Raw genomic sequence first — 23,950 nt, forward strand, 5'->3', positions numbered from 1 at the left:
CCGCGTGGAGATATGCTTTCTGGGGGGCGAATACCCCGGACAGAGTCAAAACCGTGGTTTATCCGGAATAAACGGGCCAATTATGAACCGAAATTGGGACACATCCTTGTCAATTCGGGCAGGAATATACCGAAATCCTATCTGTCTGATCGCTGTCAGCTGGACCGAGTGGTGCAGGCGATTACCACGAGTCAAACGAGCACTAAGAAGTTTAGTTTATTACTCAAAGATGGCGTTTAACCGTTGCATTTTCTCGGTAAGATTATTTGGCTTACGACTGTAATTACTGACCATCTCTCGCTTCGAAAGCCCCGCTCCAATTGCGTGATAGCTTTTGTATAACTACCCACCTTTCTGGCTTATACTCCTCCAACTTTGCATATCCCCTGTTTACACTCCACAGGCTGGGCTTGGCTGTCTTGTCCCGTATTGCTTGATTAAGAGGCCTGAGCGCCACCAACGCCACGAATCACAAGTGTCTCCTCCAATTACAACCAAGTTCTTTGTTTGTGGTCATGTCTCCGGCTAATTTACGCTGGCTGGTGGGAAATGGCCCCCACGCTCTATCTGATGGCGTCTCGTTTGGAATGCCGTGGCCACGAGGCCTGTACCAACCAGGCCAAAAATTCGTTATCGAAGCGAATGATGCCCAACAATGGCCTCTTGACTCGCGTGAACTCGCCTATTGGGCAGATGGCTCTCTCCGATGGACTGCTCATTCGGTTAGTGGTGACATTGACTACTCTAACGAGTACACCGTCAAAGGCGTCTTACACGCACCGGAACCCACTGCGAGTATCATAATAGAGCAGCGGGAGTCTTCACTATCGGTGAATTCTCCAAACGGGTTGTATCTGAGGTTCGCGGCACTTGGCAGCTCGTTGATTCTCGAGCAACTCGATATTAATGGGCAGACAGTCTGTTCTGCTGCCACGGTTGTCGCATCCATCAACGAGAAGGAGTACAGAACTCGAGTGGATTCGGCGAATGTGGAGAACTCCACTCCTAGCAGAGCTCTGATCAAAATCTCTGGCGTTGTGGAGGATGGAAGTCACAGCGCTCATCTGCCCTTCGATCTCCGATTCTATATCTATTCTCACAGCACTTCAATCAGAGTCCGTCACTCGTTCGTCCATGATCTAGACCCGAAGGATGCTATTACGTCCCTGGGTCTACGGTTTAGCATTCCGCTTGGGCAGACCGAGCTATACAATCGCCACGTCCGACTCGGGGGATCAAACGGAGGTGTTCTAAAAGAGGAAGTAAAGGGCCTCTCCGGCTTGCGGCACGGTCCAACCGTTGCAAATCGAACTGATCAAACATCGGGGCGAAATGTCATTCTGCAAGAAGCCGAGTGGGCTAGAACAGATCTCACCAAAGGACTCTCTTATATTCCGTCATGGGATTCTTACTCGCTTGCTCAACTTTCTTCGGATGGCTTCACAATCAAGAAGCGGACCAAGCCGGGCTACTCATGGGTCAAAGTCACTGGTGGCGGCAGAGCCGATGGAACTGCATACCTTGGATCGGCTTCCACCGGAGGTCTCGCGGTCGGCATGTCCGACTTTTGGGAGCGATATCCTACTCAGCTCGACTTGGACCACTTGACCACCGAGCAGGGATCTATCACTGTGTGGCTATATTCGCCACTTGCAGAGCCCTTGGACACAACTCCGTATCATGATGGATTGGGGCTCGATACATATCAGAAGCAGTTGGAGGCTCTCGATGTGACGTACGAGGATTTCGAGCCAGGCTTCGTCTCTGCCAATGGGATTGGGAGAACCAATCAGCTCTTCTTGAGACCTTTCCTTCATACCCCATCAAATGAAGACTTCGGCTCGTTTTCTTCCCTGGTTCGTGATCCACCGCGCTTGGTTGCCACTGCAGAACATCTGCAATCCTCGGGCGCGTTTCATGGGTGCTGGGCTCCCGATTCTCAGACCTTGGGTCTGACACCATCGCATCAACAAGCGGAGGTCGAAGCCAAGCTGGATCTCTTGTTCAACTACTATCATGGACAGGTTGAGCAGCACCGCTGGTACGGATTCTGGGATCATGGAGACGTGCAACATACCTATGACCCTTATCGACATGCCTGGAGATATGATGTCGGCGGATTTGCATGGGACAACTCCGAGCTCTCGACGGACCTCTGGCTGTGGCTTTACTTCCTCCAGACTGGAAGGGCTGATGTGTTCAAGATGGCCGAAGCGATGACTCGACACACCGGCGAAGTTGACGTTTACCATTCTGGAAAGTTCAAAGGCTTCGGTACTCGACACGGTGTCCAGCACTTCAGCGATAGTTCGAAGCAGCTTCGTATATCCAATGTCCTTTATCGACGGATCTATTTCTACTTGACCGGAGACGAGCGCACCGGTGATTTGATCTCAGAGCTTCAAGATTGTCAAAACACACTGCTTGTGCTGGACTCACATCGCAAAGTCCAAGAACATGCCGGTATACCTGATGGGTTCGCTATGACAAACATCGGTCTGGACTGCGGAGCACTTATTGCAGCTTGGCTCTTTGCATGGGAGAGACGCTCTGAGGGATGGACTCACTACAAGGACCTTCTTATCAAGTTACTTGATGGTATTGCTGGACTCAAACATGGTATTGGGAACAATGCGATCTTGCTGAACCCGACCAGTGGGGAGGTGCGAGAGTGTCCACCTCCGACACCAGAGTGGGCTATCTCTCATCTATCCATGCTTTTTGGTTTCCCAGAGATCATCACCGAGCTTTTCCACTTTGCCCGAGAAGAGGTTCCAGAAACCGTTGATAGGTTTATGAAAGTGTGGCTTGCATACTGCCGAGCTTACAATGGCGGACCAGACGTTCAGCGCGAAGAATTTGGCTTCGAGTTCCCATCGCATGCAACATGGCGACAAAGTCACTCTACTCTCACGGCCTTTGCAGCTGTTGAACAAGATGATGAAAAGCTAGCGCATGCTGCTTGGGACCAATTTTTCAACACAGATGGGTATACTGCTCAACATGATTGGGGTGTTATCAAATCTACACCTCCTGAGTATCTGACTCATGGTGAAGAGGCGCCCTGGATTACGACTAACGAAGCTGCTCGGTACGGGGTATCTGCGATCTCTAACCTTGCGAGCATCGGGAAATTTCTTAAATAGATCTGAGATTAAGTGACTAGTTGAGAGAGCTATACAATTTTTTTTTCTTTTAGTAGATGAATCTCCTCTGTAGATACAATACTAAGCAATACGCAGTGCGTTTACCTTCACTTCATTTCTTTCGATCAACCGCTTCGATCATTTATCAGACCATCACGTCAAGCTTCTCGCCAAGTTAAAGGCGGTATAATTTCCTTACAGCCAAATCCATAGCTTTGGAATCTAGCGAGCCACCGAATCGCCCTCAATACTAACGTAGAAATACCGTCGGTTTTCATTGACCCGCAGTCCCGAAAGCTTACCCCGGGCGGGGGTCTGATCCATTGCCTCTTGTGGGGTACATTTTGGATCCCAGGATATCTCAAGGCTTCTTCGAGTCATGTAAGGCTTCCCATTGACGGAAAAATAACAAGCCACGCACTTTCGCGGGGTAGATCTTTTCTAAGTTTGTGAGGGGTACAGCGTGCCAACAGCAGGCCGAGGACGACACGAGAGTTAACAAAAAATTGCTTGACTTGCGCGAGTCACTGTGACTCTGCTTCTTTTTCACGTTTGATCTACTTCAGTCTCAATAGTATCGCCGTGGGAATTGCTGAGATCAAACATGGCTTTAACCAGATATGCTGTCGTTGGCACTGGAGGCCGCGCCTCGTTCTTCTACAGCGCGATTGTTCGGGATTTTAAGGAGACCGCAACGCTCGTCGCATTTTGTGATACCAATCAAACTCGTATGGATGTCGCCAATGATCGAGTACAGGAACTAGGTCTATCACGACTGCCGACCTTCAAAGCGGTCGAGTTTGACCGAATGGTCGAAGAAACAAAGCCTAATACAGTCATTGTGACAACAATTGATCGAGCTCATCATCAGTATATCATTCGAGCAATGGAACTGGGCTGCAATGTTCTTAGTGAAAAGCCGATGACGGTGGATGAGATCAAATGCCAGATGATCCTTGATGCTGTCAAAGCCACGAATCGGCAACTACGCGTTACCTTTAACTATCGATATGCTCCTCACAACACCAGAGTTCGAGAGCTGTTGATGGATGATACCATTGGGAGAGTCACTTCGGTACATTTTGAATGGTTGCTCAATACTCAACACGGTGCTGATTACTTTCGCCGCTGGCATCGAGACAAACGCAACAGTGGAGGACTTCTGGTACACAAGTCTACCCACCATTTCGATCTAGTCAACTTCTGGCTAGGCAGCCGGCCCGCCACTGTCTTTGCTCAAGGAGATTTGAAGTTCTATGGCAAGGAAAATGCCGAGCTTCGTGGAGAAACCAAGTTCTATTCTCGGACCCATGGCAGCCCTGCGGCAGCGAATGACCCATTCGCTCTCCACATGGAAGATCATCCTCAGCTCAAGGCCATGTATCTCGATGCAGAGCATGAAGATGGTTATTACCGAGACCAAAGTGTATTCGGTGATGGAATCAACATTGAAGACACCATGGGCGTCTTGGTCAGCTATCAATCCGGCGCGATCCTAACCTACAGCCTTGTTGCATACTGCCCTTGGGAAGGATTCCGGGTCAGCTTCAATGGTACTAAGGGCCGTCTGGAAATGGATGTATTGGAGCAATCTTACGTCAACGCAGGTGGTGAACAATCACAAGAGGGTGCTGTGGCTCATACAAAGATTACCGTGCATCCCATGTTCGCGCCACCCTATGAGGTGCCCATTGTCGAGGGGGAAGGTGGCCACGGTGGTGGAGATCCTGTTCTGCTCAATGATCTATTCGGTACGCCCACGGCCGATAATCTCCATCGCGCTGCCTCGCATGTTGATGGGGCTATGTCGATCTTGACGGGTATTGCCGCGAATAAGGCCATTCGTACTGGGCAGGTGGTTCAGGTTAGGGATTTGGTGAAATTTTAGATGAAAAGGTCAGATGAATAAACTACAGGCATTTGGTGTGAAATTTAATTGAAGGTTATAGATGGACATGAAATAGAATGTTCGTTGGATGTCACTTCTTCGGATTAGTCTCGGTTTTCAATGCATATAAACTATTTAGAGTCAATCCCAATAGTATGTCATGATGCATTTTCTAAATGAAGACAGTCATTCACGTTGATCCTTTACCACCTATGCACCAACGGTAATACTTCGCGCGATGAGAAGGATTTTATGGCGTCCATTCCACAAAGGATAAAAGCCGACTATCAACAATGTAACCCACAGCCAGATTTCAGCAACGACGATCCATGCAACGAAAAGCTAGATATTGTTAGCTGATAACTCTGATTTCTTTACTTGAATGTCACTTACTCCTTTGCTGAACACAAACTTTGCAGCATACATCGGAAGCGGCCAGAGGACCCAATGACCCAGGAAGGTAGCAATGGCCCAAAATAACGCATATCGGGACCATCTTCTTCCAGCTGCCTCGGAAGCATCCTCGCATTCGTCGTTGATCTCAGTGGTCTGAGGTCTCATGCTCGAATCCGTTTCACCATCGAATTTAGCATGAGCCTCAATGTTATCGGTGACTTCATCGATGGTCTTAACAGCAAGGCTGGTCTTGCTCAGCGAAGTCCAATCGAAGTCCTCGGGGCCAAGATATGTGATGAGCACCGAGTATAGCAAAGGACTGAATGCAGACGCAACCGTGCCGTACATGCATGGAAGTGTCTGTCCTGTCGAGGCAACTGTTACAGCACCATAGAAACGATGAGCCGTTCCCAGCCAGACCGCAAGGCCGGTCGCTAAACCAAGATACGCGGATGCAATGACCGCCACCCGGCTCTGTTTTCTCCAGAGAATTGACAGGATAAGCGGGAAGATTCCAGGACAAGTTATAACTCCTGTAGTATCCGGTCAGCAAATATCTAGTCGGCTTGAGTCTCTTGAACGTACCAATCATGTAGAGTGTCCAGCCCATATCAATTCCAACGTAGTGAAATAGAGCAGTAAGACCTGCTGCAGCGAGACCAAATGAAATAACACCTATTCTGCTCCAGAGGATTACCTCCTTGTTTCCTGCACTCGTGTTGAAGTAGGACCGATAGACGTCAAAAGCCACAATGGAGGATACAGCGATCACCTGCGCAGACAGTGTAGAAGTGACAGCCATGAAAGTCATTAAAAGGGTAGCCACGGCGCCTCCCTTTCCTGCTACCGCAATTGCAGCATATGGTAATGCCAGTCCATTGGTTACCTCTGAACTGGTCATTATCTGAGGACCAGCTGTTAGCTCCCTGGAAATGTCTCGTTGGCTGGTCAGACTCACTCTAGGATACGTGGGAAACGCCTTTGTAGTCTCCAAGCCAAGTGTAACCATGCCCATCACAGTTCCCAGCGCCCATGGTATACTAAAGTATGATAATCCTCCAATAACATAGCCTGGAACGACACCTTCTGGGGAAGCAGCGAAGGCCTTTGTAAAGTACCCAGTGTCCATCTGCACACAGTCAGTCTTACTTCGCTTTCTTATCAGCATGATAAGGCACTAACAATTACGGCTCCAAAGTTTGACACCAACAGGATGATTGCAAAGAAAATTCCCTGTTGGGATGTCATCGTCAGGAGTGATCCTTGATAATTCCCATCAATAACGTGATTTGGCTGAGCCTCCACGACAAGATCATAGAGCCCTCCGATGGAGCCAACCTCTGGGCTGGTCAAAGCTTTGAGGGTTAGGTAGCAGCACAGAATAAGAATGATGAAAGTGTGTATGTAATCTGTCAAGAACCTGCGCAACAGTCAGCGTTGTGAGCCCCTTTATACAAACAGGCTCACTCATACGTCGCTTTGATGCCTCCCGTGAGCGTATAGATGACCACTCCGAGTGGTAACAAGAATGTAGATGCCATTATGTGCATTCCAGTCCTTTCTTTATTAGTCATTTTTGAAGAGTATCTGTGGATTTCCTGCCTGACTTACAAATATGTAATGGCTGATGAAGCCCCGAGAATCATGTTGATAGTATTAAATAAGTTATTCACCACGGCCAAAAAGGTAAAGCTCAGGTGAGCAAGGGTCCCTGAGATATATCATCAGCGTTGATATAATTGGAACACAAGGCAAATACTGACCATATCGAAGCTTAATGATCTCCAAAACGGTATGCGCGCTAGGCACACGCCTTTTGCAGACGGTTCCGAGATATGCAAAGCAAACAATCATGGGTGAGCACCCAGCACCATACCAGAATGGACCACTGATGCCGTATTGATAGGCCACCAAAACGGCACTAAGTAATGCTGTACTCCAGAGCCATGACTATCAGGGAGTTAGACTTGAGCGATTCTAGCTGTCACGTAGACGTACTGAGACGACGGCCGAGGCCACTAAACCGGTGCCAACCGATCGATTGGCAACCATAAATCTAGTAATGATTAGACAAAACCCTGTGACAGATATGACGATGATCATACGTTTCGACGTTTGAATTATCTTCACCAACTGTTTTCTTCAATATTTTGGTGACCACCATCATTCCTTTGCTAAATTAGTACTTTTGTTGAGAGCTCTTATGTTTACCACCTACCTGCCGCAAAGGCCAACCCAACCCCAATCACAACCCCATACCCCACACCTTGTGACAATGGGGGTGATATTTCAGACATGGCTTTAGACGTTAAACAAAGTGAAAGAGTGAAAGAGAAACTTAGAGTATAATATTCATGCTTTAGGTACTCTACTTATTGTACATAGCCTCTACACGAGCTTTAGAAATATCGGCCGAGATACCTTGAACTTAAACAAGTAAATTTAGTCCCACTATGGCAAGCTAGTCATTCAAAATTACTCTTTCCAGTATATAAAACGAGAATATCTCATTATGGTTGCGCCTAGCTTTTTCTAGGAGATTGCTAGTTGAATGGCGTGCTTCGCGTGCTTCATGGCGAGGCTTTCTCGTCATTTCAATAAAGAAACCGCTAAAATGGCGCAAGCAAGGGTGACCATGCTAAGTTCGCTTAGAATCATTGTTAGTCGTGAATTTTGGGGGTCTTACCTAGCTAGACTACCAATTGGATGTCCTTCATGACGCGCGCTTCCATTAAGTGTGTGGTTGTTCAGACGAAGACTCAAACCTATCTATATACGGAAGTGACTGATTCCACCACACACTGAAGTCGAATTGCTCTCTTGGTACCTCACAATTCGCATTGCGCCATTGAGCAAGGGTCATGTTTATGATACCCAGGAAATTGATAGCTTTCTGCGGTATTATCTACGAGCTCTCTGTTCTTACTTTTTTTCAATATGTACGTATTTCGTTCCTGTTAAGCTCAAGTCCGCCTAAATGTATGGGCATGGTGAAAACTTGGCCTCATGACAGCAGAAAAGTAACACTAAATACCTAGGTAGTATATATTGCAGGAGCTATGAATTTCCAGAGCAAGCAGAATGGATTATTCTCTCTTTGTTAAGTAAAGGAAAGTAATCCTCCAACCTTCCCACCTTCCAGTCACCAACCTTTAGGTGGGCGGGTCCACCTAAATTAAGGAGTGATGACATGAGCGGGAAGGTGCCCCCCGCGGGATGGAGGTCTCCTGGGACGTGTCAGTGGACGAGCAACTTTATTGAGACGCGAAAAAGAAGAAACGTATCCTGAGGCTGCACTGGGGCGCCAAATTGTCAAGTTTGCCCTTGAGTCCAATCATAGAGATTTGTGGTCTTTGCTGCGCGGAAAATTGGAGGTATTCCAAGACAATACCAACCAGACACCGAAGTTTCCTGGGTTTGCCTTCGCTAATGATCTACTGGGTAGTGTGATAAGCAGGTGCCTGCAAATTTAACTGAAAGAGCCATTTTTTGTCCATAATATCCGTACTCACTGTTAACAGAATAACTGGGTATGCTAAGATGAGGTGAAAGTCCAAAGAAACGTCGAATGCTAACAGCATACATCTCAGGGGTATCGACGCCCTCACGGAGAGAGTTGGGGAACTCGAGCGTGCAGTGTTCCATGAAAGGACTCGCCAAGCAAAAGAGTCGGCAAGCCCGCCTAGTATGGTCTGTCAAATTGCAACAGGGCCCAGGCAAGGCGCAAGCCCACACAAACGACCTTATGGTCCGGCCTTTGATCCCAAGGGGGGATTCCACAGCCTTTATGGTACTACCTCCACTTTTGCTGTTCTGGTAGAACTAGAGAGAAGACTTCATCGGTCTGAAAGGCAAGGAGGCGCCGATGAACCTCCCAGGAAAAGAGCACGCGTAGGGCCCAATAAGTCAAACCCCTCCCCAAGTGTCCTAAAAGCGAAGGACGATGAATCCAAACCCTCTCAAATGAGATACACTATATCACCGCAACTCATCCGATGCACTGTGAAGACCCGATCGAGCGAGTGCTAGCAGGTAATTTCTTCCAAACCTTTTCGGATAACTCTTACGACATTGTACCTCTCTGGGGAAAAGACAAGTTGAGGTCCTTCCACAATCACTGTTGGGATTCTGAGATCCTTAACGTTGATGACGAAAAAACACCCTTTCTTAATTTGCTTTTCCCAGAAACGTGTCTCATCCACTCCGTTCTATCACTGGGTGCGCCCGTCTTTCTATCCGTTCTATCGACCGTTACTGCTCCCATTTTTATATGGAGGGAGCGGCACTTCATGGAGGCTGGAAACACTCTCCCATTTATGTATGCCTCAAACTGTTTGGTAACTATACAGGCTACAATGTTGGTGGTACAACCTCGAACTCATCGTTTGTCATTAAAGATACTGACAATGCAGTAGGCAATTTATGCTCACCATTCTGCGAAACCACACAGTATGTCTGAATAGAGACACCATCTGAGTATGAGACTCACCTCTAGTCAGAGTTACCTAGAATCTTCTTGGATTTGCTATCCGATACGCCTACTCACTTTGAATCAACGAGAATTGGACGCCAGGCCAGGCTGACTTTGGAATCGATTTGGAGGTTGCACGGAGAACCTGATGGACTCTTTATAGTCTAGAATCGGATCTCTGTGTAGAGTACGGAAAGCCACTCTGTATTCGCGAGTCCGATGCCAATGCGCTGTATCCACTAGAGACATGCGTGAGAGACCTGATGACGGACGAATAATTTGTTCGTTTATCTACTAAACCTAGTTGCAGGACTCCGGCGCAAGCATCAGCGGAATCACGTACATTATCGAGATGGCAAAATTCAGCCGGATCGTTCGGAAATTCAGTGATCTGGTATGAACTCCAATTGAACACAACATTCGAGAAATCGTACTCACCAAAATTCGCAGATATCCAAACAAAGGGGCTTGGGACCTGTCTCGCGAGACTTCGTAAGCGAGATGAGGGAATGTCGCTTAGATATGATAAACTAGCGAACAGAGCTTCCTCCACATCTGCGGCACCAAGACAATGCGCTGACTGAAGGCCTACGGGCATACGGGGATATTTCCTGGGTGCAGCGGCAATGCTTTGAGATTGAGCTGCATGGGTCACCAATGGACTCTTACAATTCATCGCTGATTTCCTGACCGTTCACTAGGCTTCAATCATATGATGCTGATTATGCATCGCCCGTACTTTGTAGGCAAGGAGGTTAAAACGGAATTCAATTCTTCCGCTGTAGCTAAAGAGACGTGCATTGGGGCTGCGCAAGAGTCCATCTTGCTAGTTCACAAGGTTTTTTTCGACCACCAGGTCCAAGTATCTGCGAGGGTCGATGACTGGTCTTATCACTACCACCGTCTCATTGCTGCGACGATGGTACTGCTCATCATTGCCTTTGATAGCACTACGACGGAGAGGAATGACTTGCTAGGTGTGGCTGCGAAGAGTTTGGATGTTGTTCGCTTTATGCACTCGGGTGCTCCATGTGAGGCAATACCTATGATAGAATCGGCCATAGCAACCTTAACGGCAATGGAATAATAGTGAGGATTTTGAGAAAGAGACTTAGGGTCCTGAAACTTCCTCGGACAACCATTCGACATCTGGCATTGACAACTTTACTGTCTGGAGTCCCTCAAGTTGTCGAGCACATCAGACTGGCTGGATGGTGTGGATTAGCCATTAGCTCCGACTGCAGCAACTGACCCACCAGCATTGTGCTAGCGATGCATTATCAGATTGATAATACATACAATAGTCCAAATTTTCTCAACTGCGCCTGGCTTTGTAAATTAGAAACTAGTTAAATTGATGGACTGTCCCAGAAGGAGCATTCCGCTGGTTAAGAACCACCGGCTCCATGTTGTTGGCCCGAACCCGACGTGCCCAGCATTTCTGCATTTCTGGGACCGCAGGCTGGTCTTTCCACCTTCCAACCTTTTGTTCACACCTTCGCACTTCTTCTCTTCTGTCTACTCGAGGAAGGAACAGACCAAAGGACTATCTGCAAAGCTAATTTCAAGTCCGACGGACAGAAATTACAGTTGGGCGACGATCCAGGATCCTGTCCAACATACACATCCCCTTAACGTCATTTCCCCGCAGCCACCTCCGACATGTTTTCCGTTCCTGCCATGACTGTGTCGCGGTGATAGCCACTTTGAATACCAGTTGTCACAGGATTTCCAGGGTCTGATTTGTTTTGCTCTCTTAGTTGATGAACCACTACCACCAGCGTCTTTGGTCCGGTGTTTCTCAAGGGGCCAGGTCGAGACCGATGAGAACGCCCTATCCGACCATCGCGACACCATATAACCCGACTCAACCTCCGTCACCATGAGCGTTCACTCTCTCGACTATGCGCAGCGCGCCCCTCAATCTGATATCCTCCAAGTAGTGGACCTCGAAGCCGGTCCGCAATCGCCAAGCTCCCCCATCTCGCCCATGAAAAGGGAGGGGTCAGTCACAGACGCCTTCACCACCGCGGCCGCCAGGGTCAACTCCACCGATACAGCGAGACGCCGAGCGCGACGCTCGAATACCGCGCGATCATACCATCCAGATGGCTTTTTGAGTGAGATCAATTGGCAGCCAGGTACGGAACCTGGTATCGACCCAACAAAACCTCTGCCCCCGTACAGCTCGGAATGGGCATCGAACGTGCCGGGCAACCTGCAGCGAGAGAGCGAGATCACCGTGGTCGACTTTTCGCAGCATGAAATGCGACAATATGAATTGGATAACGAGACCCTTCCGCAATTCCTCGCCCGGGAGCGAGAGCCATGGGTACAATGCCGTTGGATCAACGTGAATGGGTTGAGCTGGGACGTGATTAAATGCGTCGGCAGTCACAAGGGGCTACATCGACTGGCGATCGAGGACATCGTCCACACTACCAATCGCACGAAAGCCGATTGGTACTCAGACCACGCTTTCGTTGCCTTGACTTTGCAGAAGCTGGTGAAGATCCAAGAAGCCGATAGTAGTGACTCGGAGGACGAGGGCAACGGAAACGAATGGAGCCGCAAGGATCGCAAAAGCTCCGTTGCCAGCGACAAGAGTTCAATGTCGACGAGGCGATTGACCAAGCGACATCTCATTCTCGAGGCCCTGAAAGATATTTTCCGGTCAAAAAATCCATCAAAGCTGCATAAAGAGAAAGCAACGGTTGGGGCCAGCGTTCGTCCTGGTCCGCGACGATCAGATTCGAAGCGGGCGTCTCAATTTGGAAATGTTGCTCCTGCACGGGCGGCAACAGCCAGGACTCTCCAGCGATTTCGCGGTGGCCCGAATGAGGATCGAATCGATTTTATGGAACGACATGCTGTGCTAGCTTCCAAGGGTCTATGTGTTACATTGGAACAAGTTTCGGTCTTTCTGCACGCCGACAACACCGTCACATCATTCTTCGAAACAAGTGCAGACGATATCGAAGCTCCTATTGTCCGACGACTTAGCTCGCCGGAGACGATTCTCCGACAATCATGCGATGCCAGTATGCTTCTGCAGGCTATTCTCGATGCTGTCATTGATCTTGCTATACCAGTTACCATGGCGTATCAAGATGCAATCGGAGACCTCGAACTTGAAGTCCTAACCGATCCGGATATTGACCAATCAAAAAGTCTCTATATCCTTACATCTGAAATCGCGGTGCTGCGCAATTCGATGCAACCAATGGTAGCCGTGATCAATGCACTCCGTGATCATCGATCCGAACCAATTGGTACCCCAGGCTTTGGCGCTCTGCGAAAAGGGATGTTCAGCCCAACTTCTACACCCGGCGAATTTGACCTCCAACCACCTCCTGCCACGATCGGTACCATCACCCCTAACCTGAAAAGCTTTGGAGGATCGACTGTTACGATTAGCTCAATGTGTCATACCTATTTGGGGGATGTTCTCGATCATTGTATCACGATTGTGGAGGGATATGATCAAATGCGCCGTGCAGCTGATAACATGATTGACTTGATTTTCAACACGATCGGAGCCTATCAGAATGAGAGCATGAAACAACTGACCATTGTTACTTGCCTCTATCTACCAATGACCTTTTTGACGGTATGTAGTGGCTGTTCATACATTTGTAATCGCCGTCACACTCGCTGATCATGATCCTAGGGTTACTTCGGAATGAACTTTACAGACTTTGCAGGAATCGAGCATAGTGACTCGTAAGTCTTTCCTACCCCCACCTCATTTGACTGCAAGCTTATACATTTGACAGATACTTTTGGAAGATCGCTGTCCCCTTTGTCTTTGTCACAACTCTTTTGCTCATGCGTGACAAAATTCAACGTTATGCCGTCATGCTCGCGCAGAGACGACTCATTGTTAGCTCTCGGAAGCAGAGACGGGAGAGGAAGAAGAGGTGATTTGCACCTGGGCATTGCTTTGTCCTTTGCTATGACTTTGTCATGTGTCCCGGGCGGGGGGAAACAGAGAGACCCTTTTGGTCTTTTGTACAATTGTTGTTGGCACCAGCCATCCTTGGGGCTTGTATCTATTAGCACATGTAATATACACGATTATACCTATTTTCTCATTCAATGCTCTTGCGCCGGAACGCCATGTAAGCCTTCCACGGTAGTCTCCAATCTCCACTGAGCAGCTCAGGACGGAAAACGTCAAAGTCATACTGCTGGAGTCGCTCAAGCCACAGACGTGTAGCAATCGCAGGCATGAAAACGCCAAATGCCCTGTTGACCTCATCCAAGGGTGTCTCACTCCCCCGGGCCCCAACAAGCGCCGAAGTGTCATACTCATGACCCTCCTCACCCTCGTGCTCGAAGTCATGTCCAACATCCTTTCCAGCACGAAGATTGCTCAACATCTGATCAACGGTAATCAAATGATCACTCGCCCGCGTAGCAACAGCAAACACCGCATCACGAAGACCCTCCGCCTCAGCACCCCGTCGCAACACCTCTTCTTCCTTGACACCATGTTGCGACATGATATCCAGCGGCAGCATCACAGCACCTTGTTTAGCCCCACCACCAACACCGGGAGGTCCACTGGGAGACTGAGGCGTCGGCGGCGGGAACGCAACCAACGGCAAACCTCGCAAAACAGCCGCAATACCCACCGCCTTGCCAATGTGCGATGCCACATGATCCGCCGTCACAGATGTCATCGGCAATGCGGCTAGCGTCAGGTACATCAAAGTAGAGTAAGTATTCTCGGCATACGACTCGAGGGCCGCGATATTCGGGTAGGGGTCATTAGTGAGTGTCTGCTCCCGCGCATTGATCAGCCGAGTGAGCCAGCCCTTGGTGATCCTCGCGCTGCCCTGGGTGCGCTCGTTGAGCTCGGAGATGGCGGAGGCGAGGAGGATCGCAACGGGTTCCTTGGGTGGGGCGCCGGCGAGGATTTTGGTGATTGCGTCGCGCCAGAACTGCAGGCGCATGAGTCCGATCGTGGGCGAGGATGTGGTCTCGGGGATCATGGAGAGGGAGACGTTTAATGCGCGCAGGGCGATGTAGAAAGAGCGGGCGTGGGGTGGGATGAAGGTGCTCAGGGTATAGGAGGGTCGGTCATATTTTCTGGAATTAGTGTAGCTTTTGTTAGCTTTTTATTCTCTCGAGATAATTGATTCTAACGAAGGAATCGTTTCGGTGAAGAAGGCAGGGTGTCGCATACGAGAGAAGAGAAACGCAGTATTTATGCGCTCCTTGAACTTCCTCCGCCGTGAGAGGTGCGGAGACCGGTCCAGTTCGACTGAACTGCCTTCTTTGAGGCCATGCGGCCCTGGATATGAGTCGACATGTCGTTGTGGCCCGACATGGCTGGGCGACTTGGGCGAGGAATGACATTGGAGAGGTGTACAAAGGTCAAGGTGAAGTTGAAGTTGCGCCGAGAGAAATGTAATCCGCCCGAGAGTATTGGTCCACGGCGTGGGCCTTTTAGTCCACTAAATAAAGGAATAATTGATATTAGAGGCCAATGATTTACAAATAAAAGATTGTAGGATACGGTCAAATACTTTTTGAGTAAAGTAGGCTTGGTAATCTATCATAGCCTAGCACAGCTCAAGCTTGATTCCGCGGTTAATTGAAATTTGACTTTTTGGGGACGCTGACGTCGATCGCGCCCGTTTCGCGTTTCTCGGCGCGTCTCCCCAACTCTTCTTTTTCTTCTCTTCAACTCAACTCGAATGTGTCAACCACGATTATGAACGAGGATCTGGAGCACCGGCCAGCGAAAAGGCAACGCTTCTTCGTTGACAGCTCCCTTTCCTCGCCAGATTCCACTGCGGGGATCGGAGACGCGTCTTTGCCTCGCCATTTCCCTAGCCTGGACGAGCAGGCTGGCCAGACCAACCTTCCAGAGACCCCTTCCAAGGGTGGTACAGCGGCCTGTGGACTAACAAGCCCTATCAATGGGCTATCATCCACAGAAACTCCTAGGCATGACACAGCAGGGGATCCATCAACGACGACATCCCCGCTGCACAGCAGGCCAGCCCCCAGCGAAGCAAGCGCGCCTCCACCGACACAGTCCTCATCATCGAACGGTTTCGATGCAGATCTATTCTTCAGCATCATTGGAGAAACCTTGCCTATTGAATCGTTGAAGATCATCCAATCCGCCTCGTCAAACAACGTGGAGCGAGCGGTCAACATATTCTTCGATGGATCGTGGAAGAAGCCTGCCAAGGCGAGCATTAGTAGGGGCACTACGACAATACGGCAAGCTCTTCCAGTATTATCTACTCCGAGTACAACATTGACGGCCATTCCAACTGCCAATACCCCGGATACCTCAAACGAGCATGCCTCCGTCTTGCAAAGGCAACCGGCCGCGCGATATATAGGAGCCTTTGGTGTAGGAGGCTGGGCCACGAGGAGTGGACTGGCGCTTCTCAAACATGGAGATCCGGTCAATATTGAACGTGCCCGGTCGCAGCCCGTTGCAAAACGTGGCCGTGGAGGCAAGCTTTTCACAAACAATAAGGGGGATGTTCTGACCCGTTTCACGAATTCTGCCGGGCAGGAGATTGGAAGACTTCCCCATGAGACGGCCGAATGGGTTTCAACTCTGATTGATCAAAAGCTGTGTCAGTTTGAGGGAGTTTGTGTCTTTATCCCGGACAGAGTACGAGTGAACGATACGATCTACATACAGTTGAAATGTTATCTGCGCCGGGAAGCATTTCAGCGTGGTCCTTTTATGGGAACTGTTGATGACAATCGATCCATGGGCCTATTTGAAGAGAAGGAGAGCACAGAAGAAAAGAACCTGCGTCTTCGACAAGTAGCTCTCGTGAAACTATTCCATGAAATCAATCTCCATCCAACCTCCACCAATCCCACGACGGAAAAGCACAAACGAGATGGCTTACTCCGCGCGGCTGAAATGGCAGAGAAATACGACGGAGTCAAGAAGGAGAAAGAGAAATCAAAATCCAACAAAGATCCCAATGACTCGTCCTCAGAAGACGATACCGCCGAATTAGAAGAAGACCAGCTTGATACCTTGTATCGCAAGGCCCAATCCTTCGACTTCAGCATGCCAGAGGCTGAGCCTGCTGCGACCTTTAAAATGAATCTCCGCAAGTATCAAAAGCAGGCTCTATTCTGGATGTTGTCGAAGGAAAAGGACAAGAAAGAAGCTCGTGAGAGGTCCATGCATCCTTTGTGGGAGGCGTACACTTGGCCCACCAAGGATGTTGATGACAAAGACCTACCCTCTGTCGAAGGCATAGACCACTTTTATGTCAATCCTTACTCGGGCGACCTGAGTGTTGATTTCCCTGCCCAAGAGCAACACTGCCTTGGCGGTGTTCTCGCTGACGAGATGGGCCTTGGAAAGACCATCGAAATGCTTAGTCTTGTCCACTCCCACAAATCCGAGCCTCCATCTGGGGCTTCAGACGGTATGAACTCTGTAAACGACCTTGCGCGGGTTCCTACCTCATCCACTGGTGTGGTCCCCGCGCCCTATACCACGCTTGTTGTTGCGCCAACGTCACTACTGTCTCAATGGGAGAGCGAAGCGTTGAAAGCCTCCGAGCGTGGTTCTATGAGAACTCTCCTCTACTACGGCGCTGACAAAAATGTCAATCTACGTGATCTCTGCTGCGAGGCCAATTATGCAGCCGCGCCCCATGTCATTGTCACCAGCTACGGTGTTGTACTCTCAGAATTCCGCCAATTTGCAGCGCAATCTTCGCTCGCCCCCACTGCCCATGGTGGCCTCTTCTCCGTTGAATTCTTCCGTGTCATTCTAGATGAAGCCCATATGATCAAAAACCGCCGCTCGAAGTCTGCCAGAGCATGTTACGAAATTCAGGCAATTCATCGATGGGTTCTCACGGGTACGCCAATTGTCAACCGTCTGGAGGACCTCTTCAGTCTAGTGCGATTCCTGAAGGTGGAACCGTGGAGCAACTTCTCCTTCTGGAAAACGTTCATCACCGTGCCGTTCGAGAACAAGGAATTCGTCCGCGCCCTCAATGTAGTCCAAAGTGTCTTGGAGCCTCTTGTGCTTCGTCGAACGAAAACAATGAAGACACCGGAAGGCGAACCTCTGGTCCCCTTGCCAAAACGTACCGTCACCATCGAGGAGGTTGAGCTCTCGGAACAAGAACGGGAAATTTACGACTGCATTTACACTCGTGCCAAGAGAACGTATAACGACAATGTCGAAGCGGGCACCCTCCTTAAGTCATACACTACCATCTTTGCTCAGCTACTTCGCCTCCGCCAGACCTGCTGTCATCCTATCCTCACCCGTAACAAGGACATCGTTGCCGATGAAGAAAATGCTGCTGCAGTTCTCGATGCTACCAATAATCTGAAGGATGACATGGACCTGCAAGAGCTGATCAACCAGTTCACGGCATCGACAGAGAATGCAGAAACCGAAGATCGGTCTGTCAAGTTTACAGCGCACGCTCTCCGGCAGATTCAAACCGAGTCTAGTGGAGAATGTCCAATTTGTTGCGAGGAGCCGATGATCGACCCCGCGGTGACGGCCTGCTGGCACAGCGCATGCAAGAAATGCCTCGATGATTTTGTACGGCATCAAATGAACAAAGGCGTACAGGCTCGCTGCTTCTCGTGCCGTGCAGATGTCGATGCCCGAGATATCTTCGAAGTCGTAAAGCACCCGCTCTCCCATTTCGCCACGCCCATGGAGGATTCTGCTGGTAGCGACACTCCACCATCAGCCTCCCAGCATGCCCCTCGCATCTCTCTTCGCCGTATCAACCCCCTCTCTCCCTCGGCGCACACCTCAGCAAAGATCCACGCCTTAATCAACGGTCTCTCCAAAGTTCCACCAGGCACCAAATCAGTCGTATTCTCGCAGTTCACCTCATTCCTGGATCTCATCGGTCCCCAGCTTTCCAAAGTGGGTATCACCCATCTCCGCCTCGACGGGTCCATGCCGCAGAAAGCTCGCGCTGCAGTCCTGGCTCAATTCACTAAGATGGAGGAGTACACGGACGAGATCATCGACACTGAGGACGAAACGCCATCACGTACTGGCCCTTCAGCTTCGAAATCGAGCAATTCCGAGCCTACGCCGAGAGTGCTGCTTATCTCGCTTCGTGCCGGTGGTGTCGGTCTCAATCTCACCGTCGCCAGTAACGTCTTTGTCATGGATCCGTGGTGGAGCTTTGCCATCGAGGCACAGGCCATTGACCGCGTCCACCGAATGGGTCAGCTGCGTGATGTGTCTGTGACACGGTTCATCGTTAAGGATTCGATTGAAGGCCGGATGCTCCGTGTGCAGGAGCGGAAGATGAACATCGCTGGTTCACTTGGCCTGCGCGTGGGTGGTGACGAAGGGGAAGACGATAAGAAGAAGGATCGCATTGAGGAGTTGAGACTGCTGTTCGAGTAATAATCTGGGAGTTTCAATGTCACGGCTGGCATTGCCGCATTCTTGGGTATATAGGGCTTCTTACATATCTGGCCTGGACGGATACCCTCTTTGTGGTGTTATGAATGGTGGAAAAGTCATGTCGTCTATTCAAGGTCGTTCTATCTCAGCGACAAACATAGAAATTACTGCTCTATCCTCTTCCTTCGCTTCACTTCAGTTGTAGTAACAAAGCGCCAAGGGCACACCCGGTAGGGAACATTCAGTCCAGAAAGCTTTCATTGCCTAATAATACATCAAGCAGAGACGTCAAAGTCAAAGTCAATAGAAAACCACAAGACCGAGAAGGCATAGACGATAGTAGTCATAACAACAGACATCGGGGATATAATTCAATCAAACGAAACACAAAACATCAACTCATCAATCCAATTATCCAGTACATCATCCATCCGCAAGTTTATGCCTTGTGACTACCATGACCAGGATGCACAACCTTACTCAACTTCTCCTTCATCTTATGCAGTGGGCTATGCTTCCCATTCCCATTCCCATGAGAAGTCTTCTCACTACTCTTCGACGACCCATTTTGAACCGGACCACCACCCGTCTTCACGGGCTTCATCCCCTTGGCCTCCTTCTCAAAGTCCTCCGCACAAAAGGGCGCCGGGCCCTGCGGACCTTTGAGTGCCTCCTCGCTCGCCTCGTGGTGCTTAGCCGGGTGAGGGACCTGGCTACTCTGCCCTGAGGTGCTTTCAGTGGTACGCTGCTCATGCTCAGTGGTCTTAGGCTCGCCGGTGACGGCGGCACGACTTCCACCTGCTTCGGCGGGTGTCGCGCTTGACGATGCTGCTGCTCCCGTTACAGGGACAGGTGAGAAGGCAGGAGAAGTAAAAGTCGATGGTGCGAGGATTGGTGCGGTGGGGCTAGTTTTCTCTTGATCGACGTCGTTGTCGGTCTTTATATCCGCGATTAGATCCTTGCGGGTTGGATCTGTCTTTGCGCCGTCTAGACGCGGCTCTTGTTGAGCGGTGTTTCCGTCTGATGGTGGTGCTTGAGGTTGTTCTGATAGAATGGGGATTGATTAGCTTATTTTGAGTTATTGTTGGGTGGCTGGATTGCATCCTCTTAAAGGACGAGGTGTAGGTGTAGATGTAGATATTGGGACTTACCTTCGCGGTTACCGGCGTCGAATGGGTCGTTGAAGTTACCCTTGCCTTGGACACCGGCGATAGGCTCTTCGCCGTGTGGTGTGGTCTGCTGTTGGGCTGTGCTGCCGTCACCCCAGAGAGCAGCCGTGGCTGCATTGACGACTTTGTTAACGGCGTCCATCTTGGGCTAGAATTGATGATATAGGGATGTATGGTGGAGAGTATAGATGATTGTGTAGATAATAAAATATGTAGAGAAACCCAAGGAGCCAGGAGACTTAAGCAGGATTTAAAAGGCACTAGATAGGAGGGGTAGGACAAGTGGAGGAGAGTATAGATAAAGGGCAGCTGTTTCGAGTAGGTCAAGATGTCATCAATGGCTGGGGGAATAGATTAGCTGGCGTCTGCAGTAAGAGTAAGGATGTGGGCCGGGGCGCCGCAAGGAGGCCCGGATCCAAAGAACTACGTCAGTGGTGCCCAGGATATACGGAGAAGACTGCAGATGAGAATCTTATTGAAGGAATTGATGTGTGATTTGTTCAATGATGGTGGTCATTGGTTGTATTGGGGAATTGATTGGATGGCGAATATCGGGCGGATCCTCTCGATGATCGAGATGGACGGATGGCATCATCTGACGTCATGTCACGTGATCGAGTATAAACTGGGATGGAACAAGACTGAAGACTGGAACTCGTATAGTGAAAACAATACTACTGGACACTTCCTAGCGATATGTATGTTCGTGTAGAGACAAGGGCTAACACTGGAGCAGTCCAAAAAAAACAACTAAAAATAAAAATTGGGAATCAACAACATAACCACCATAAAACTACGTACTCCGTACTACGTACTCCGTAATGCAGTCATCCCTTAAGTCGCTTCCTCAGCTTTCTCTTTCGTTTCCTCTTTCCCTTTCTCCGAACTACCCTCACCCTCTTTCTTTACTAAGTCGGGATTCAGAGGATGTGCAGGATCATAGCCAATGCTCTTCACAATGCCCAGACCTTTAGTCTTACCCTCCCGGAAAAGGACACGATCGCCAGGCGCAAGGAACTCGGGCCGCTGGATGAAGCGGAACGCCACGAGGGCGCGGTCGCCAGTTCTGATGAAGGGGCGATCGATGTCGATCACTGCACAGGTTTGGCTGACCGCTCCAACGTGCAGCATGGCCTGGTACTTGGGCTTGATGGTGGTTGCGTGAGACAGGATCAGAACTAGAATGGCAGGTTATGAAGGTGTCACAAAAGGCTAACAATAACAAATCAGACTACGATAGCTTACCCTCAGCCACGAATTCGCGGTACACTTTGGGAGGATTGTCCATCTTCTTGAGTACTACCATGCCCTTGCGAACTTCCTTGCGGCGAACGCGTTTTAGGGCGAACGAGCCAGACTGGCCCGCGAAGCAAGCGTTGACTTGTATTCGCTTGCGCTCGATAGTCTTGATCGTAGTCGTGGTGAACTGGCCAAGCGAGTCCGGCCCGACCACTACCGAGTCGCCCGCGTGAATGACACCGGACTTGACCACCCCCGACACAACTGTGCCTACGTGAGGCACCGAGAAAGTATCATTGATCAGAAACTCGAATGGAGCTTCCTGGTCGTAGTGGCCTCGGTGGGGGAGAATATTCAGGAATGTTCGAACAAGCTCCAAATTCTCGCCGGTAACATTAGAGACTTGGAAGATAGGGCAGATCCGCTGGCTGACGAACTGGGTCGCCGTGTTGATGGTTTCTTCCATATCCTTGACAAAAATGGGAATCTTGCGCGCACCAGGCGACTTCAAGATCTTTGCCAATTGAGACAGAGTCTCCTGGAGGATTTGAGGCGGACAGATGTCAATTTTGGTGACAATCACCATGACAGGAACGTTCAGCGCCAGGGCAATTCCCAGGTGCTCACGGCTCATGCCAATCAAGCCGTTATTGGCAGCAACCATAAGTAAACAGTAGTTAGGGCTGCTGCTCAACATGCCGAAGACGGTGGTGCGCAGGTAACGCTCGTGGCCAGCAAGGTCAGAGAAGGAGATGACTTTAGCAGAGCGCTTCCCAATCTCCTCCCAAGAGAGTTTCCGGCCTCCAGTGTGACCCACGATGTCGCCGTGGCTGTCGAAGCCCATAATCTCCATACCAACGGAGCTGGTTCGCCCGCTCTCAATCTCGTGCTTGTGACGGAAGAGATTGATTCGCGCTCGGCCACGTCCATCGTCTAGGCTGCCTTTTACCAGCACACCAAGCATGGTACTCTTACCCGCGTCGACATTGCCCACGACCGCAATGCGCAGTTCCCCCACCTCCTCGATATTGGTCGCAACCTGGCGAATCAGAACCTTGCCCCATGCACCCTTGATACGGTCACTTTTCACGGGCGATTCCTGAGCACCGCCGACATTATACGTGAGCAGTATTCGGCAGTGTGCAGGTATCGTCTCTGCAGCTTCCCGTAGACGCTGCAGCGCCGTCTCCCATTGCGCAAGGTCAAAGCCCATTGAATCGCCACCATCTTCGAGACCCAAATCGAATATCGTCTCTCCATGACCTTCATCGATTCGCGTTTGTATCGTTGAGGCAAGTACTTGTAGACTATCTTCAGCTGTCGAGTCCCCCGTTCCGAGGAGGAGCTCCTTCAGCTTGACGGTGCGGGGTGCATCCGAAAGGCCGAGCTGGTCGAGGATGTCGAGTTCCGCATGGTCCTCGACATCGCGCGACACGCTTCCGGTCTCGTATCCGCTGTCGCTGGGCGGGACTGGCACGGCAGAGCGATGCGCTTGCTGCTTTTCAGCGTACTCGGCGAACTCGCTGAGCGCCTGGTGATCATGTGAGTAGGGGCCCCGCTTAGCGCTACAATCGTGGGATACGTACGATCTCGCCTCGTTTCCTCTCCTCGGCGTTTGTTTTTGGTTTCAGTTGGGGCATGTTTGTGTGGGGTTGGATCGTAGAGGAAGTAGTTAAATTGGGTTCGTGTCGAATGACGGTGAACCGCTCCTTGGGGTAGTGACGTTGCGGGCGGTTCGGGGTGGATCTCTCGCCTTTAGGCTCTGGCGGAAGTTCAGATGTGTATTCGAAGGATCATCGCTTGACGCTGCTCTTTAATTTAGAAGAACAGAGTATCGTAGAGGAGTGAATCTGCTGGAATCAGATCAGAGCATTGAGAATAAACCGGTAGAAAGAAAGTGGTGAACAGAAAAGAGTCGATAATTTCGAAGGGGGCGGACCCCAGCTTTATCGATAAAGAAGGTCGAGTCACTTGCTTGAGTCATCGAGAACCGACCACCACTAAGGTTAACTAAGGTTAACTACTTACCCAAAACAGCCGCCCGATCACTTGGGAAGTCTTCCATCAGGTGCTGCGCCCCAATGGAAACTACTTTAGAACCCAAAAGAACTGGCGCTGTGACTAACAGCGAAAGGTGGAGCAGGGAGAAGGTGCTAGAGTCACCATTCAGAGAGTAGTACAGCCTTGCGGCTCTGCGAGGGGCACAGCTACGAGAGGAGAACTGGTATGGATGGGTCATAA

At 50.0% G+C, this 23,950-nt stretch overlaps 8 protein-coding genes across 8 annotated transcripts; 4 read left to right on the forward strand and 4 right to left on the reverse strand.

The window, feature by feature from the left end:
• Positions 1 to 515: 515 nt before the first annotated feature.
• N7473_012224 (polysaccharide lyase family 26 protein) lies at positions 516 to 3,146 on the forward strand (the record flags this gene model as incomplete). Its single annotated transcript, XM_057158163.1, has 1 exon — positions 516 to 3,146. One exon carries the CDS (start codon positions 516 to 518, stop codon positions 3,144 to 3,146), a length of 2,631 nt encoding a protein of 876 aa, XP_057004013.1.
• A 604-nt stretch (positions 3,147 to 3,750) lies between these two features.
• Positions 3,751 to 5,034, forward strand: N7473_012225 (Gfo/Idh/MocA family oxidoreductase; the record flags this gene model as incomplete). The annotated part of the gene is made up of 1 exon (XM_057158164.1): positions 3,751 to 5,034. The coding sequence occupies one exon, from the start codon at positions 3,751 to 3,753 to the stop codon at positions 5,032 to 5,034; it is 1,284 nt and encodes a 427-aa protein (XP_057004014.1).
• Positions 5,035 to 5,244: 210 nt separating this feature from the next.
• On the reverse strand, positions 5,245 to 7,727 carry N7473_012226 (sodium:solute symporter family protein; the record flags this gene model as incomplete). Its single annotated transcript, XM_057158165.1, has 11 exons — positions 5,245 to 5,376; positions 5,428 to 5,963; positions 6,016 to 6,334; positions 6,389 to 6,559; positions 6,613 to 6,850; positions 6,898 to 6,987; positions 7,042 to 7,141; positions 7,194 to 7,380; positions 7,429 to 7,486; positions 7,536 to 7,599; positions 7,649 to 7,727. 11 exons carry the CDS (start codon positions 7,725 to 7,727, stop codon positions 5,245 to 5,247), a joined length of 1,974 nt encoding a protein of 657 aa, XP_057004015.1.
• A 3,667-nt stretch (positions 7,728 to 11,394) lies between these two features.
• On the forward strand, positions 11,395 to 13,980 carry N7473_012227 (putative CorA family metal ion transporter). The gene is made up of 3 exons (XM_057158166.1): positions 11,395 to 13,511; positions 13,572 to 13,624; positions 13,678 to 13,980. The coding sequence occupies exons 1-3, from the start codon at positions 11,784 to 11,786 to the stop codon at positions 13,823 to 13,825; spliced, it is 1,929 nt and encodes a 642-aa protein (XP_057004016.1). The 5' UTR covers positions 11,395 to 11,783; the 3' UTR covers positions 13,826 to 13,980.
• A 12-nt stretch (positions 13,981 to 13,992) lies between these two features.
• On the reverse strand, positions 13,993 to 15,265 carry N7473_012228 (uncharacterized protein; the record flags this gene model as incomplete). The annotated part of the gene is made up of 2 exons (XM_057158167.1): positions 13,993 to 14,995; positions 15,093 to 15,265. The coding sequence occupies 2 exons, from the start codon at positions 15,263 to 15,265 to the stop codon at positions 13,993 to 13,995; spliced, it is 1,176 nt and encodes a 391-aa protein (XP_057004017.1).
• A 358-nt stretch (positions 15,266 to 15,623) lies between these two features.
• Positions 15,624 to 19,301, forward strand: N7473_012229 (DEAD/DEAH box helicase; the record flags this gene model as incomplete). Its single annotated transcript, XM_057158168.1, has 1 exon — positions 15,624 to 19,301. The coding sequence occupies one exon, from the start codon at positions 15,624 to 15,626 to the stop codon at positions 19,299 to 19,301; it is 3,678 nt and encodes a 1,225-aa protein (XP_057004018.1).
• Positions 19,302 to 19,740: 439 nt separating this feature from the next.
• Positions 19,741 to 20,612, reverse strand: N7473_012230 (uncharacterized protein; the record flags this gene model as incomplete). The annotated part of the gene is made up of 2 exons (XM_057158169.1): positions 19,741 to 20,345; positions 20,453 to 20,612. The coding sequence occupies 2 exons, from the start codon at positions 20,610 to 20,612 to the stop codon at positions 19,741 to 19,743; spliced, it is 765 nt and encodes a 254-aa protein (XP_057004019.1).
• A 692-nt stretch (positions 20,613 to 21,304) lies between these two features.
• N7473_012231 (putative GTP binding protein (GTPBP1)) lies at positions 21,305 to 23,349 on the reverse strand (the record flags this gene model as incomplete). The annotated part of the gene is made up of 3 exons (XM_057158170.1): positions 21,305 to 21,648; positions 21,716 to 23,240; positions 23,296 to 23,349. The coding sequence occupies 3 exons, from the start codon at positions 23,347 to 23,349 to the stop codon at positions 21,305 to 21,307; spliced, it is 1,923 nt and encodes a 640-aa protein (XP_057004020.1).
• Between the last annotated feature and the right edge of the window lie 601 nt (positions 23,350 to 23,950).

Source organism: Penicillium subrubescens (genome assembly GCF_028828155.1).
Source record: "Penicillium subrubescens strain IBT 31985 chromosome Unknown utg000010l_segment0_segment0, whole genome shotgun sequence".
NCBI lineage: Eukaryota > Fungi > Ascomycota > Eurotiomycetes > Eurotiales > Aspergillaceae > Penicillium > Penicillium subrubescens.